Below are 16971 nucleotides of genomic sequence, written 5' to 3'. Positions count from 1 at the left end.
TGTAGTGCTTACGGCAGCATAGCAACTACCTATGTCACAGGGAAGGCGTTTGCCCATTGGCTTAGGTTAGGCACTGCCTAAAGAGAGGGTCACTAGGTCAACAAAGGAATTCATCCATTGACCTAGCACTGGGGGACTTAAGGCCAGCTTAAATACAGTGTGGCTTTTTTCACACATCCCCTTGGGTGACATTGCTGGATTGAGCTGCTTTTGTAGTGTTGCCCAGCTCTTAGGACTGCGACACTCATGAGCGTGGCTAACTCATGCTTGGGCTAGGTAATGGTTTGGTTTAGGTGCTGTTCTTGTCTGAACTGATACGTTAAAAGTGGCTTGGGCAGCAGATTTTTGTAAGCGGCCCTAATAAGATTATCTGTGGCATCCTCCGATTAGTAACTAGACAAAGCCTGCACATAGCTCTCATTTTAGGCAATTTTGGTGGTATTAGGCTCCCCTACATAGTGGCCAATCAACTCCTATGCTGCTGTTCTGCTTTAGTAGCTCACCAGAGGCTGTGATGGTACCTCTAAAACAGAAGGCCCAGTTCCCCAGTTTCCCTTTAGTGCAAGGAGCTGGCATAGGTGACAGCGTTGAGGAACTGCCTTTTTTTTTGCAATGTTTAGCAAGCTATTTATTATGTCCTCTCCCATAGAATATATTACTATACTATTAATAAAAAGACTTGTGGTGAAAACAGACTATCACATCGAAGTCCAACACTTGAAAATGGAATTTGGCCAAATCATTCACCTTATTCCTGCTAGGGAGCGTTTACCTGTTCCTGTAGAACTAATTTTGATTGGCACTGTGTTAATGTTGGTAATTGTGGCAATGTTTAGGATATGATTTTTGGTTAGTTCCCCAAACAAAATGTATTTGCTTCCATCTCAGCATCACCTGAGCCAAGGAATTCTGGGGATTGCCAGATAGAGCCAGCTTTGCTTGAAACTGAAGCACTGATCGTGGAACAGCTTACATGTGTACTTGACTAATTCCATTGACTAATGTGCATGAAGCTAAGTGAGCAAAGTAAAGTACCATGCTCCAGGTCTGGGGAGTAATTAACAGTGAAGCAATTACTGCAATAGTTTTGCCTTCTTTCTGCTCCTGGAATGGTCATAATCAGATTGTAATTTCATGCACTCTACTTGCTTTTCAAAGTTACATTACAATTTTTTTGATTAACGCATACACTTTGCTATGAGTATGCAGTGCTCAATCGTCAACAGTGCTGGTTAGTTGTGAGTGTTCTCCCGAGTTGTGTGGTCGTGTTTGTTTTCTAGTTAAATGGGCACTACTCCTATAAGCGGACAGAAGAAGTGAAACAACCGCTAGGGAACACGCTTAGCAAGGTAACAGAGAAGCAGGATCAGGATATTTTAGAAAACTTAAACCTTTTCCTTTCTAGGCCACACAGGCCTTGCCTGGGGCACCATTGTTAGAAAAATGCCAGTTACTGTAAGATTTATTGGCTTATAGAGTTTTGTATTCACACAAAGGGGTAGTGTGCATGGACATAAAATCTAGTTATGATGGGTGTGGTTAGATCCTTTTCTGCTCATCTAATTGCTTCTGTGGAGTTATAAGAACACTGTGCCCTTGCTCTGTTAAGCTATCACCATCCCATTCCCCTATAACAGTCCCAATGTGTGTGTGTAAAATTAAATTACTTTAATATTAGTGGAAACCAATCACAGAAGGGTGCAAGTACTAGTGCAGCAAATTCATTTTTAAATGTGAGCAAGACCCTCTTTCTTGCTATCTTCCCCCAGCTCTGCTTCTAAACTACTATTAAATTATGGTATTATTAAACTAACACATGAGGACACACCGGATCAGATTCATAAGGGTGATATAAGTTCAGCCTAACTTTTAGGTGCCCTGCTACCCAGAGGAATTACTCTTTGAATAAAATACCGAAATAGGGACTCGCATTTGGGTGTTTCCATATCACAGGTGCGTACCCTATGTTTACCCCTTTTACAGGATTATGATAAAATTTTGTACAAAATATGCCTTGTAAGATATCATTTCAAAACTCAATTTGCTGACCATTATTGTCTGGAAAAAGATGTGGCAACATTGTTTGTAAAGTTATAGGATTCTACTATATGGTATTACTAAGACGTGTGTCAAATCTGGGAAGCATCACAAACCAGTTCCCCAGAGACAAAAGGCTAGCTGACCCTTCAGCCAGATGTCAACAAAATCAAATGGACCCTCACCTGGTTAAGTGACCATTCTTTGGCAGGAAAGAGGGTGAGAATGAAAAATGTACCTCTTGACAAAGAAACAGCTTGGGGGTCCCAACCACACAGACTTTCTGTCTCCTGCACCTCAGCTGGAGCTGATTCTCAGAGAAAGAACAATAAGAAGGGAGAGCAGATGCCCCAACTCATCTCTCCCAACCACAGCATCGACACTTGAAGAACAAAGGAAGCAACACTGGATTGAGCGAAGGATCCTCACTGAAAGAAATTCAGCCAGTGAGACCACTGAAACGTGGAGAGAGAGGCCTTTGCTTTGAATTTTCTTTATCTTGGTAAGTTAGGCATTAGTTGAGTTTTATTTTTTGTAATCAATTCAACTTCAATGCCTCATTACTTGTAGTCACCTAAAAAACATCTTTCTGTAGTTAAACTACTTTTACTGATTTATCTAAACCAGGGTGTTTAGACTGAAGTGTTTGGGAAGCTCCATTTGGGATAACAGGGTTTGTGCATATCATTTTCTATCAATAAAATGACAGACTTTAGATGAGGTTGTATTTGTGTGGAAAGAACGGGGCACTACAAGACCTACATTTCTGGGGAAAGTCTGAGAAGTGTCTGGTGTTGCTCTGCAATGTAATTCATGAGTAAGCTGGCTATCGCACTCATACAATATAATTGAGAGCAATTTATATGTTGGAGGCTGTGTTTGTGCAGACCAGGAGTGGTAGCTCTCACAGCAGTGTAAAAGGCAGGGTGGAGAACTGAGGGGACACAGCTGTTTTATCAGTCCAGACTGTACCCTTGGTAATGTTATACCTACCCACTGGGCTATGGAGTCACTCTCTGGTTCTGGTTCTGCCACTATGAATCTTTAAGTATTTTATGCTGTGTGGAACAGCTTGAACAGGAGAGCTTGAGAGAGGTTTGTTGTATTAATTTAGATCAGTGGTTCTCAACCTTTCCAGATTGCTGTACCCCTTTCAGGAGTCTGATTTGTCTTGTGTACCCAACATTTCACCTCACTTAAAAAGACTTGCTTACAAATTCAGACATAAAAATACAGAAGTGTCACAGCACACTATTGCTGAACAATTGTTCTCATTTTTAGCATTTAATTATAAAATAAATCCAGTGGAATATAAATGCTGTACTTTTCAATTTGTAGTATATAAAGCAATATAAACAAGTCACTGTCTGTTTGAAATTTTAGTTTGTACTGACCTCACTAGTGCTTTTTATGCAGCGTATTGTAAAACTAGGCAAATATCTAAATGAGCTGTACCTCCCTGGAAGACCTGTGCGTACCCCCTGGGGTACACATTCCCCTGGTTGAGAACCACTGATTTAGATGGAGTATATGGGCCCAAAGAGTCAAAGGTGTTAACACGATCCTGAACCTGTCCACATTAAACAGTTTTAAACAAGGTTTGGGGCTTGGTGTACAGAAACCTCAGCCTCCTTCATACCATGGCAAACACACCATTAAAAGTCTTTTTAACCTTTTATTAAAGAAAAAGAGTTAAAGCATTTGAAATGTAAAGTATTAAATAAGGCTTTCATTTTAACTATTACCACCCTTGTTTTCTTTCCCGTTAGCTGGACAGCTTTTATAAGAACCTCCCTCCAGTTTGACAGTCTTTTAGATACTAAAGATGGTAATAACTGCCCTTTTTTGGGAAAAGAACGTGTTAGTTGAGATGGGCTGGAGCTGTCATTTTTGCTGTTAAAGGCCAAGCCCGTTTCCTAGGAGAAAAAACACAACCCCATTAAATAGGGAAGAGAAAAGAACAGCAACCATAGAAGATGTAGCTTCTGTCTTTGGTGTTGACGTTCATTTGCAATCTCACTGCTGGGAAAAACAAAGGCATAGCACATGGTTTTAGTCATCCCTCTAAGACCTGGCAAAATGTATCAGCATTGGGCTGGTTAGGGCATTGCTTATAACTGCCTCTTGGGTCACAGGCTCAGAGCAGGACGGCAACATACACAGTCTCGGCAGGCTAAGACAGACTCTTATTCAACAGGAGGAAAAAGGAGGGATAGGCAAGAAGCAATAGGGTGGGGAAGGAAAAGGACACATGGAAAGGGAGATCCCAGGTGGTATTTGGAATTTAGCTGGAGCCAGTGGAGGTGATGTCATCTGATTTCTTCTCTTGGTCTGTTGTGGTCAGGATGTCTCAGGATAAGGAGAATGTGATGAAGGGCATATGATGAAGTCATAGTGGCACCCAGGTTCCCAGAAGACTGTTCCCAGTCGGCAATTGTGCTTTAGCTTGATTTTTTTCCCCAAAAGGGAGCAATGGATGGAATAGCCCCATCGCCTCATTATTTCCTCCACCCATTTGGCCTAATTTCTGATTCACCAATTTTGGTTAATTGATTTCAGTCCCACACGTCTCTTATTTACCCAACATGTTTTTAAAATGGTCCTCAAATTATAGTAGTCAACCTTTTGTTTGGATTAATTCAGTCTGTTGCCATTTTTGCACCTTTTTCTAATCAACATTTATTATGTGACATTTTCTGACACTTCACGCACTGGTTACAATTAAGCTCCCAGTTAGGATAAATGTATACACCCCAATATTAAATAGGCCCCACCCAGAATCCCTATAGCCCACTGGATAGAGTACTCATCTGCTTAGAGTCAAAGACTTTGGCAGTGATGATTTGGAGGGTGGCTGGCTCTTTTGGTGCCGCTTGGAGATGTTGCTTATGTGGAAACAATGCCTGATCAGTGATCTGCAGCTCAGTACAAACGACTTCAAACATTGAGCTCTCGAGGGTTCTGGAAACCTGGTGTGTGGCGGAGCACCTGGCTGAGAGAATGGGAGGTGCTGCCCCCCCTAGTGCCAGCATGCAGTGGACAGACTTACACTTTGACAACTGCTCTTTTGGAGCACTCCAGACTAGCTTCGTGTTGGTTTTTCATGGGAGTGCCTGAGGGAGGGGTTGGAGGGGAGCACCACAACCTTTGGGTGCTTGAGATGACAGCTGAAGCCAGATCTGACACCCTGGCACATCATGCCTGTCTTACAGTCAGAGATTGCAGTGAATGACCAGCATGGATGAGCACATATTTCTTCTGTGCAGATACTGCCTGTTGTCATTTACTGTGTTGACCCCCTCAGGAGCTGCAACTTCAGCATTGGAAGAACTCCAGGGCGCAAAAATACACCTCATAGATGAGACTGTAAAACACCAAACCAAAAAGGCACCAAAACAGAAGTGCTGAGGCAAAAGCTACTGAAGTGCCCGAGAAAAGGCCATGGTCCCTCTGAAGTCTGGGGCCCCGTGAGTGCTCCTGAATCTGCAGCAGGCTCACCAAAATAAAACAAAGAACCAGACCCAGCAGCAATGGAGATGGGAACACTTAAAAGGATAGTGAAGCAGAATAGGTGCTAAGTAGCCTGAAGAGCTGGACCGGTCCTGCTGGGAGATTGTGTCTCAGTGAACATGTTATTGCTTTACTGTTTGGCAGTGAATCATTCCATCCCTTGTAAGACAGCATGCTAATAATTGCCATTGCTAGCCAATTATCCACTCCACAGTAAAGGAATTTGAGACCGTGCTCTCCATGACAATGACAATCAGAATAAAATGTTTACATATATATAATTTAAATTTTTATTTTAAAACTTCTTTGCGCATACATTTCTTCAGCATCCTCCTTTTTTTCATTGCACTTAAAAGTTTCAAAAAAACCCACAAAATATATCCCTTTACTAAACATTTTTTGTTTTCAGGTTACAAAAAGTTTAACATTTCACAGTCACAAAGCAGAAGTACATTGGTCCAAAACATCTTCATCCAACAGATTCTTCTTTCTTCGTGCTATATAAAGCTTAGAGAGTCAAACATTCCTCAAAATATGCTCACTCAGCCAATGAGGGCAAGAGGCAAGTGGCAACTACTGAATTAAAAAAATAAAATAAATAAAGTAATAAAATAAAGTACCCATGGAAGAACAAAAAAAGTGGAGGTTGACAAGGGAGCCTCCTTCAAGTACATCACAGGTAGAAAACAGCAGCACGGTTACAGCATTGTTTGGTCACTGTCTGATAGCCACATTACTATATCTACATATAAGAGCCGTCTGGGCCGGGGGGGGAGAGTTATTTACATACCTCGAATGTTGTGGAAAGAAATAACAATACCAGAGTCTGGAATTCATGTTAGATACACGCCATGATGTTACTTGTGCAAAAAAAGGCAAGAACAAATATGAGAGTGGCTGGGTTGCGTAGTGTCCTTTATAGCCAAGTATATATACAAGTAAAGTAAAGTTCAAAGCCTGTCCAGATATTGTACGTGTTGTGCTTCAAATCAGTATGGAGACAGGGCATAGCTTCTACAGTGTTTCAGAGCCCTCTCCAGTCACATTTTATCATGTAAATAATTTCATGTCAGTCCAGTGTCCTAAAAACCACTTTTGCTTTACACAGTCAGCCTTGTTGCTTTTAAATTTGTTTTATTAGGAAATTTCTCTCTTTTCTGGTGTGGGAAATGAGCTCTCTCAGGTGGTCTGATTATGTATTCACTCATAAAATGAATAACTCTGTTGGTTATTTAAAGAAATGAAATATCGGGGCTTTCCATTAAATTAAGAAAGGGACATTTTTGGCTGTATAGGCAGAAGAATGTTTGAGAGCTGTATTAGCATATGGAATATTATTCAAGAGAGAACGGAGGATGTCACTTTACTTGGGATGCTTAAAAGAAAACTAGAGCAAGCACTTGGAAAAAATGCTTTAGGGAGCAATCCATCATTTGCAGAAGAGATGGACTAGATGACAACTTAGTCTGTGATTTGATGACTTGCCTGATTTTGTAAATAAGACTATTGATTGTAGGGGGATAGTAGTGTGAAGTCGCGTTTAGATCGGCACAGCAGGATTATTACCATAGCTGATCATTCCTAGGCAGTCCAATTCCTGCCTGCCACATATTGTGCCAAAATGAGAGCTTTTCTGCGTGCTGATCTGTGACGGGCACATGTGTGTATTGGGAGTCTGGGGACTGAGATTTGCTGTCCTAATGGAACTTGCCTTATTACTGAAGGTGTGCCTTGAAGGCACAAAACCTTCTTGATGGAAAATGGCATGCACACTACAATGGTCATAGATGGGAAGAAAATTTGCAAAGCTTTCTACTTGCCTTCACAAATGTTTGCTGTTGTGACACATAATATACTGAAATCTACAAAGGGAAGCAAGAGTCTGTGAGAAAAGAAGATGTACCTGAATACCTTTTCAGTAATTCTCTTGCCTCCTTTTGGAAAAAAGTATGGAATGTTACACACAGGTGATAAGAAGGTATTTATACTGAGTCGGTAAAAGCCAGGATGCTACAGCATTGTATCAGAGGAAGTTGCACTTGCTTTCCTCACTAGAAGTCTCTGCTCAATACATGTCTAAGAGGCTTTAAATGAAAAGCAAAACAAAAAACACTCAGCACAATTACAGTAAATTTATGTCCAACTGGGAAGCTTTTTATTAAACTAGAACATCCTCGGTGCTCATTAAATCAAGGGGTTGTCTGTAATTTAGTTTACACAGAACTCTAGAGTCTATGTTTTCTTTTTCAGCGTTCTGAGTGACGTGCTTTTGGCTTTTTCAGGAAGTTCTCGAGAAGCCAACATAGGATCTAGACATGGTAGCTGCAAAGGGATGACGTGATTTGTGGTGGAAGTCTGAAGAAAAAACAAAGGAAAATCCATTGAGCCCAATTCACAAAGCAGTATTGATGCTGGAAGATTTTGCTATGAGTATTTACAAGTCATTTTGCTACTTCGGATTTATGCACCTTGCTTTTGCTGCCAAACAAACACTTTTAGGGTTACTTTTAAAGGGAAAGGTATATTTTCCATTGCAGTTGAAGTATACTAATATTGTAAATCTCTCTTTAAATCTTAATGTAATGCAGAGTCATATATTACACTGCAGATGAATGAGTTTCAATTAAAATGTCTTTCTTCATGTCTTGTGAATGATGTCATCTGTAGACACCATGTTTCTAGATAAAATCAAGGATAACACACTGGCATTGGATTTGCATCAATCAGGCTCACAGTGGGTACTGTACCATTGCTCCCTCCTGTTACTGCTGCTCAAAAGGGTTTGCCATTGCTTCCCTCCTGATTTAAGGTGAACTGAATCACTGAGGATTACACAGCTATATAAACCCATGAAAAAGTACATGGATAAGTTTATTAGGCAAACCAAGGAAAAGGAAATAGGTGCAAGAGGAAAAGTTCGTGCTTGAACTATAAAACATATATGAGATTATTGGAAAATGTTCTAAACTCAGCCAGATTTCAAATCTGTGTATTCTTTTCATTTGCATAAAAAGAAGAGGTAAGGGCAAAAAAGGTAAAGCACAGCAATATATAAGCAGATACGCTGTTGATTTATTCAGGTTGTGGACTGTGAAACAGATGTGTTTTGTGCAGTGTTATCACATGCAGGCTCTGTAGAATCCATGGAACAGTTTGCAGGCTACAATCATATCCTTGTCACATGTTTGAGCCCAATTATCCAGTCTGCACGGCCTCATTTCATCTTGGAACTCCTACTTATTATTTATACGGAGGGACTTTTAAGTCTGGTACACTGTGATTGTCATACCTGCACATCAAGAGGACATAGCAATACTTGTAGTGCAATATATTGAACTAAACACTTGCTGAGCTTCACTGAAAACACATGGTACCTTGTTTATGTAGCACATAATAAATTACTCATCTGGAAGGCTCCAGGCCAATCCTATTCCGAAGAAAATGTGAACACCTCAGGGAATGCAAAGGACATGGTATCTCATGTTAAAGCTGGCACTTTCTCCTTTGGGACAAACTTTACATTTGTGGTGCCTAGTTAGCTCTCCCACATTACTAGGATTATGTCAACTGCGTTACCCCTAGCTATCAAAAAGCTGTTTTATTTACAAACCGGGATTAGCTCCAGCAGTACATGGCTAGTGGGAAATTTGTGCAGAGCTTGGCTCCCTAAACGTGAATACCATCTGTATGTTAGCAGCTTCAGAAAAAAGGATTGACATTTCTGCCACTGAAGAAAGGAGCTCTATGTTTATAGAATAGGAACTGCAACTGTGTCTATGCTTCAAATCCAAGGTGTGCCTTGCATCTTAGCTTTCATCTAGCTAGCCCAGGTGCCAAAAACAGTGAAGATGCAGTGGCATGGGCTTCAGCACAGACTGTCCAAGATCCCCTGGCCCTCTGGGTACACCCTTGTGCTGCTAGCCCACGCTGAAGCTCACTGCTCTTTTTAGCCAGCCTAGCTAGACTAAGGCTAGCGCAAGTATGCCTACAAGAGCTGCAAATCACTCCTCCAATTGCTGCGTAATACTGGCTATGTCTGCACTGCAATTGGCCGGAATGGTTTCCTGTTGCACTGTTGCTTCTATGCTGGTCTCTTATTTAGAGAGATTTTTCTTAACATCGAGTGAGTTCAACTGGCAGGGGAGACCAAGAAAGCCAAGGGACTCCTCCCACTTAATGCATTAACTCTCTACCTCTTGGACAACATGTGGCACCAAAAGGTGCAGAGTTATGAGTTAGTTGCCACCTTTAGAGCCTGGGATCCTGATGATGGGGGCAGGTAGAGGGCTTTTATGGTGAATAATGAGTGAGACCGACGTGAAAGGATTTTAAATAAGGTTGCTATCTGTGTTTCTGGGCTACTAACTAGAACACCACCACCTACCTTAGCCACCCAATTAAAAACAAACTCAGAAGACAAAATACATTTACTGGCAGCTGATTGTTAAGCTGTATGTTCAGCGATCCTTTCAACAGGATGCATGATAAAGTAGACAAAACAAGTCAATGAATGAAAATCCCTGGTCCCAAAAGGTACGTCTACACTGCAGCTGGGAGCAAGCCTCCCAACCCAGGCAGACAGACTTGAGCTAGAGTGCTAAAAAAAAGCCATGTGGACATTGTGGCTCAGGCTGGAGCTCAGCCCCTCAGAGCCCAAGCTGCAGTCTAAGCTGAAATGTCTATATGGCTACTTTTTAGTGCACTATTTCGAGCCCCACTAGCAAGAGTCAGTCTACCTGTGCTGCAGTGTAGACATCCCCAAAGAAACCTTGGCTTTCAGAGAAACTGTATAAAGCAAAGATCTATACATCATGGTTACACATCAAAGGAAATCTTGACAAAATTCCTGTTGCAAGATTTATTCTTGTAACAACACAACGTACCCTACTCTCCAGGGCAATTTTTGCAGCTGGCTTGGCTGTGGTTGGTTAGACCAAGTCACAAGGACAATTTTGATTTTGCCACTAAAATATGTGAAATAAGGAGCTGTAAAGCCTCCAGAGTGTTTTGAAGAGGGTTTAAGTGAGAAAAATAAGAATTCAATCACATACGTACAATTTTTGGAAGTTCTTCATGGAAAGAGAATGACAATAACTCAAAGACCAATAACGTCAAGAATCAGATCAAATTTTAACTTTTTTTTCCCAATGACACCTCCCAAAACCATTACTTAATTCATTTTGAGGATGTTGACAGCCTCGCTGGCTTTCAATCCCCATTTCTATTTTCACAACTGAAAATGGCGGTTCCAAGCTACATGGTAAACTGAAAAAGATTAAGTCCTGTTTCAGGTCATAATGGGTCCTCAGCTGGAGGGACAACACAAGGAACCACCAATCCATAATATACTAGCAGCATTTAAGTTCCATTCCTGTTAAGCACCAAAACCCATTAATATAGGGAAGCTGAAACCTTAAGAGATACCTTTAATTGTGTACAGTATATGTGCAGAGCCCTACTTTTTGGGCAGAAACATCCCCTTCCAGCATGAGTTTAAAATTAGATTACATCAATCAGAACTGTCCTTGTCAGATCTGATCATCACATCTTTTCAAAGGCTCTTCCTAAAAAGACCATCCCACCCCTCATCAGTATCGGTGCTACTTTCATGACAAGTTGTTTCCATGTATTAAAGGAATGACATAGACAGAAATATCATCTCCTGAGCCCAGTCTGTCATTGGATATTCTCCAGCCCCTGTCCTTCAGCACTCCCCTGGCTCGCATCACCAGGTCCTGAGCTGCTAATGTGTATCTGTGGGGGAAGAGGAACACAGTTACATCGCAGAAATAGCACATGCAGTGCTCACAGCTGCTAGGATTATGAAGAATGTGTGTTTTCACAATTTATGAGATTTACATTTGGGAGATACAAAGACAAGTTATCAGATGCCATTCATCAGCAATTAAAGAACAAGCGCTGACTACTAGTAAAAATTATTTAGCGCCTTTCATCTGAGGATCTCTAAACATTTTACAAACATTAATACATTAAGCCAAGTTTTTTACAAGTAACTAGTAATTTATGGTGCCCAACTTGAGATACCTTAACGTGGCCTGATATGCAGGAAGAGCTGAATATCCACCCTCAGAAAATTAGGCCCCCATGAAGTGTCTCATATGGATTATTTGAAAAAATCGCTAAATCGCTTTTGAAAATCTTGATCTTGAGTGACCAACACATCTTTGCAGAAGGCTAAACAGCAGTATATCCACTTCACAAATTGATATACTATGGCAAAGAAGGCAAGTGACACACAGTCAGCTGCTTACAAAGCGAAGAATAAAATCCAGGAATTCCCTGATCCTTACTTCAATGTATACCTTACTCCAAAAGGATGAATTGTCCGTTTCCACTGAAACAGTACACTATTTCTGAAGCCATTATAATTATTTTAAAACTGGCAAGACACACAGAAGTTATATAAGCATATTAATGAAGTCAGCAATCACTTCAGTGAAGACCATTCCAAACTGATACGTAGGGTGATTACTGCATTGCAAGTATTTGCTAGCCACTTCATTAAGTTACAAAACTCTGAAACAAAGCAGCACTGCATTGAGTTGAGCTGCATTCTATTTATTGCAGACACTTCTTGTCCCCCAGCTTCCTGAAATAGTTAAACACTGGGTACTGCTCGGGGAGGGGGGAGGAGGGGGTGTCAGAAGCATGCAGATGGCACATAGCCAACTTTGCACCCAGTCTAGCTCTTGTTCTGCATGATTCTCTAGCAGAACTCAGTCAGGGCCAATATGTATAATTGAAATGTTAGAGAGACAAAGTGGGGGAGGCAATATCTTTTATTGGACCAACTTCTATTGGTGAGAGAGACAATTTTCAAGCTACACAGAGCTCTTCTTCAGATCAGTTGAAGTTGGTCCAATAAGATATTGCCTCCCCCACCTTGTCTCTGTAATATCCTGGGACCGACATGGCTACAACTGCACATAACTTAACTGTTGTCAGTTCAATGGTGATATGCTCAGCTATGAAGGCATGCAGTTTTGCATTACACTAAAACGTATTTGCAGAATACAAAGGACTGATCACAATAACAACACTCTAAATGGCTAACTTGTGATTTTGACAGGACTGATTGATTATGACATAACTGAGATGGCACAGGAGTGTCAGTGCCAGACACTTCCATGTCCAAAAGAAACCAGCTCACTTACAATGCCTCATATATTTAGCCCTCAGTTTGAAACATCAACTGCTTCTAGATCCTTAGTGGTGTTAGTTTTACAGCATGAGTCCTTGCTCAACTCTACCTCTGGGTCCAATGCAATATTTATACTGAAGAATATCCCACACAATCCTTGCATTAGCTGGATCCACACATCCATGAAAATATACATTCTCACCCTTCACAAGGGTTTCCTAACGCTGATAAACATTGTCATCCCTGTTTCCCCACAGCCTGAATGCCTAGCTGCTTCTTTCTGGAAAGGGGCAGCAGGATGAATGTGTATGTTTTGGGGGCGGGGAGGGCTTTTCCACAATCCTGTATTTTTTTTCCATGAAAAGCAATGCACTATTGTGTTGGTCTTTACTATATTTTATTTGAAATTTTGATAAGGTACATATTTTCTTAGGTATCCGGAGGCTGTATTAAAAAAAAAAAACAGTGTGAAACACTGGCCCAAATATACAGGCAATAGGAACCAAAGACTCTGGCATCACACGATAGACCTCAGGTAGGTTGCCCCACAAGCTGCGTGGGATCCCTTCCTATAATAACACAAAGCACAGGGGACAAGGCCCCAAACCAGTTCTAAGGGCAGCGCTCCAGGGAAACCTTTCTGGGAAATGACCCATCCCAGGACTCACCTATGGACAAAGAGCAAACTCGCCTCAAATGAGCATAAAGGGCAGGGAGCTCATTGGACAAAAGATGGCTGCTCCAGAATTGAAATTTGAGGTTATAACAATCTGAGAATGAATAATTTAATGGCACAAAGCTTGAATCAGAAAAGATTGTATGTAACTGGCTAAGAATAAAGGGTAAAGAAACTGTATGATGGTGGTCATTATTGCTGTAGTTCATTTTAACACTTTTTGGTGCCTCAACCCTCAAAGAAATGTTAAGACACACTACACACTGACTTAGTGGTAGAAAGGGATTTTTAAGGTACGAAGTAAACTTCACTGCACAGTAAATGGAGATTGAAAATTGGAAGGTAAAGGAAGGATCAATGCCAAATGCAAACAACAGATTAAAAACAGAGAACTGTGATGCAGTGAGAAACTGGTAAGATTTTCTAGGCCTCACTAGTTTTGACAAGAGATTTACTCTCTCTGATAAGAGAATGGACTAAGGATCGTTTTACACAAGTTACGCGGCAATGAAATAGGCATGAACTCTCTCTGACACACACACACTGCAGTTGCCAAGGTTTGTTCAATAGCAAAGACCTTGAAGAATTGGGAGAGGATATAACAAGAAGCACTGACCCCATCGCCCTATTCAACCTGAAATTTCATTTTTTTAAAGAAATACACTTTCACATTCCTCAGCTCCCACCTACCAAAAATCAGATGTGAGGCTACAGAACAAAAATATGCCACATGGCACACCAAGAGCTTGTATCAGACATGAGCTGAATAAAAACATTCAAAGAGAGTTGCAGCTAAGACCATATTTTCAAGGATTTCTCAATTATTGTCAGAATTTAAGAGAAGAAAATGCCAGCAAGCCAGTGAAAGGGGAAGTTTGTTTTTCACCGGTTACTGATTTACAAGGGCTACCCACAATTCAAGAACACAAATGAGTTAATATTACTTTTAAGCTCCTGCATAAAAGCTGAAGGGCTTTCCTGTTTAAATTGGTGTTCTGAAATGACAAGATTACAAAAGCCTTCAATAAGCCAGAGATTCTTCCACAGACAGAATATGAAATACACAAGAAAAACAATATGTGGAAACTAAGAAAACAGAGTAGGTAAAGAAAGTAAAGAAATACATATTCCTCCTCCAACGTAGAGTTGAACTAGAGCACTGCTGTTCAGCTAGGCACAAGAGGAGATGGAGTGAGTTTCTGGCACTTGGAGATGAATAGCAGCAGTCCATTACTGAATGCTTTATTCACTAACGCTGTGAACTTCGGATTCAGCTGTCAGGAAAGCATTACAGTACTGCTGAAGTAGTCTGAAAATATCGACTTCCTCCCGATGAAGAGCCGCACCGGAATACAACTTCTGTGTTTTGAGAGTATATTTTTTTCTCCTGCTGAAGCTTGCAGTATTGATCAGTGAAGTGCTGCAAAGAGAAATGGCTGCTGTGGGTGAAATATGCTGTTGGCAGACTGCGTGGCCTGCCTGGACTGCTTCTCAGCCTCCCAAGCTCAAAGGAGGCAGAGTGACTCCCCAGAACCTCCTACCAATCCTCAGACAGAGTAAGGAGATGACAGGAAATGGGGACGGCCAGGAGGAAGGTGAGAAGGAAAGATTTTTGAAGCAGCCATCAGGGAGCATAGCTGCAAGGCCTAAACTGTATCTGCCTCATATGAGGAAACAGCAGGAGACTGATGCTCCCTCATCGTCTTCTTCATTCACTCTTTTCCACCATTCCCTACGCATGGATGGCCCTGCCTGAGTTGTTCTGCAAAGCCACCTTCCACTCTTCATTCACGTTTAAGACCCATTTCTGCCACAACACCTACAAGAAATTAGCCAGCTGGTATGTCCATTTAATGTAAATATTAATCCCCCACCTTCTTTACTCCATCATGCCACTGGTTAGCCTGTACTGGGAAACCACAATCTGATAAACCCTGCTCATCATCTTTCTCCCAAACCCTCGCTACTTTCATGTTACCTCACATCTCATCTTCTTGAAAAAGCTCCCTGGGGCAGGGATCATTTCATCTGTTTTGAGGAGACACAAAGCATCAGCTATAAGAAGTCATAATGCTGAAGTGTAGGTCTTACGTCTCACTCTGTCCACTGCTGTTTCTCTTTTCCTTCCCTTTCGCCAGACAGGGGCTTTCCTGTCATCACTCCACTGTGTTTAGAATTAGTAATACCACTGTGTAATTTCACTTGCATGGCCAGAATATCAGCAGATTTATGTATTTACATATAGGAGGTGGCCTTTGTTAGCGCCCATAGCATATATTACAGTGGGATCAGGATGAAGAGACTTGCTAGTGCCCTAATGGACATTTGAAATAAAAAATGAAGCCATCAGATTCAGCCACAGTGTTTGGAAGGAATTCCAGATGGTGACCACAATGTGGCAGGTACCACATGACAGTGCAAAACTCCTGTAGTTTATCTCATGAGTCAACCATACTTTCCATGTGATTGCACTGCCATGGTTTTTAGAGAGGAGATAAACACCAAAACGTCATATCAAAATACACCTGAAACACGGGAAAGTTTGGATTTGAAATTCACAATAGGTTCCACTTGTATAATGGGATGAACTAGAACCTGAATCTGAATACTGCTTTATTTTGGGAAGAGTGCAGATAGGTATTTTGCACTTGGGACCTAACACAAAGAATTATGCATTTATATGGATGAGAGAGACATCCAGAGTTCCAATAGTAAGGATTAACAAAGAAACAAAAGCCCCAAGAGTTTGGAAGGGATGCACACCATCATGCGACAGGGCATAAACCAACCTCTAATTAATGTGGGTTAGTAAGAAATCATTCCTATGGACAGATGATTGCATAACTGCCTGCTCTAGTGTTTCTTGCATTTTCCTCAAAAGCTTCTACTATTGGTTACTGTTGGAAACTGGGCTAAATGGATCACTGATCTCTCACAATATGGAGGTTCTTATTGTGACTGCAATGTGGCAGGTATCACAGAATCCATGCAATTTCTCCAATGGGTCTGCCACATTTTCACGTTCCCAGTCATTTAAAAATTCAAGTTAATGAATTTATCATAGATTGTGTTATTAAACTTACCAAATAACAGCATTTTTCCGGATGACATTATGTTTAAACATTTTTGCAAATTGATCAATACATAAGATCTCTCCTTAACTGACTACTCTGAAGAATGGGACACTATTTCACAGTCAGGACTGCTATACAATCATAAATCCATTAGCTATACCTCATTTGGAATACTGTGAGATAATTATATAAAATCTTTCACACAGTACTTTAAACCCTTTAAATATTCTTTATAACCAAGCAGCAAGAGCAATTCTGCAAGATAATTTTCATAAATATCATTGTAAGCCATATGAAAGACTGTTCTAATTACCTCTTGCAAGTTGGCATGAAAAATGCCTTGCCACTACTATTTATAAGTCCCTAAATGATTTGGCACAAAATTACTTAAAAGAACAAATGAACAGATGAACAAATTAACATTCACTTCAGATGTCCATTCATAGAATACCAGGTCAACCACTAATAAATGTTTGTTCTGAGACTTAAGTAAAGAAAGGCCTGATTCTGGT

The 16971-nt window shown here is 40.9% G+C and overlaps 1 protein-coding gene across 3 annotated transcripts in view; it reads right to left on the bottom strand.

Moving 5' to 3' along the window:
* Positions 1 to 5813: 5813 nt before the first annotated feature.
* PPM1H (protein phosphatase, Mg2+/Mn2+ dependent 1H) overlaps positions 5814 to 16971 on the bottom strand; it is a 194381-nt gene continuing 183223 nt past the window's right edge. The window contains exons 10-11 of one of the 3 annotated variants that reach the window (XR_010922841.1): positions 10603 to 11301; positions 5814 to 7902 (exon numbers count right to left, since the gene is read on the bottom strand). Coding sequence is in view for 2 of the 3 variants with exons in the window: in XM_067564119.1 (XP_067420220.1) it covers positions 11154 to 11301 (148 nt within the window). In the remaining variant the exon portion in view is untranslated. Of the gene's footprint in view, positions 7903 to 9956; positions 11302 to 16971 lie in introns of those variants that run through there. The other 2 variants (XM_067564120.1, XM_067564119.1) reach the window with 2 other exon arrangements.

This window comes from Emydura macquarii, unplaced genomic scaffold, assembly GCF_026122565.2.
Source record: "Emydura macquarii macquarii isolate MOO-44397 ecotype Brisbane River unplaced genomic scaffold, CSIRO-AGI_Emac_v2 contig_2636, whole genome shotgun sequence".
Taxonomy (NCBI): Eukaryota; Metazoa; Chordata; order Testudines; family Chelidae; genus Emydura; species Emydura macquarii.
This window is presented reverse-complemented; position numbering and strand designations above follow the sequence as displayed.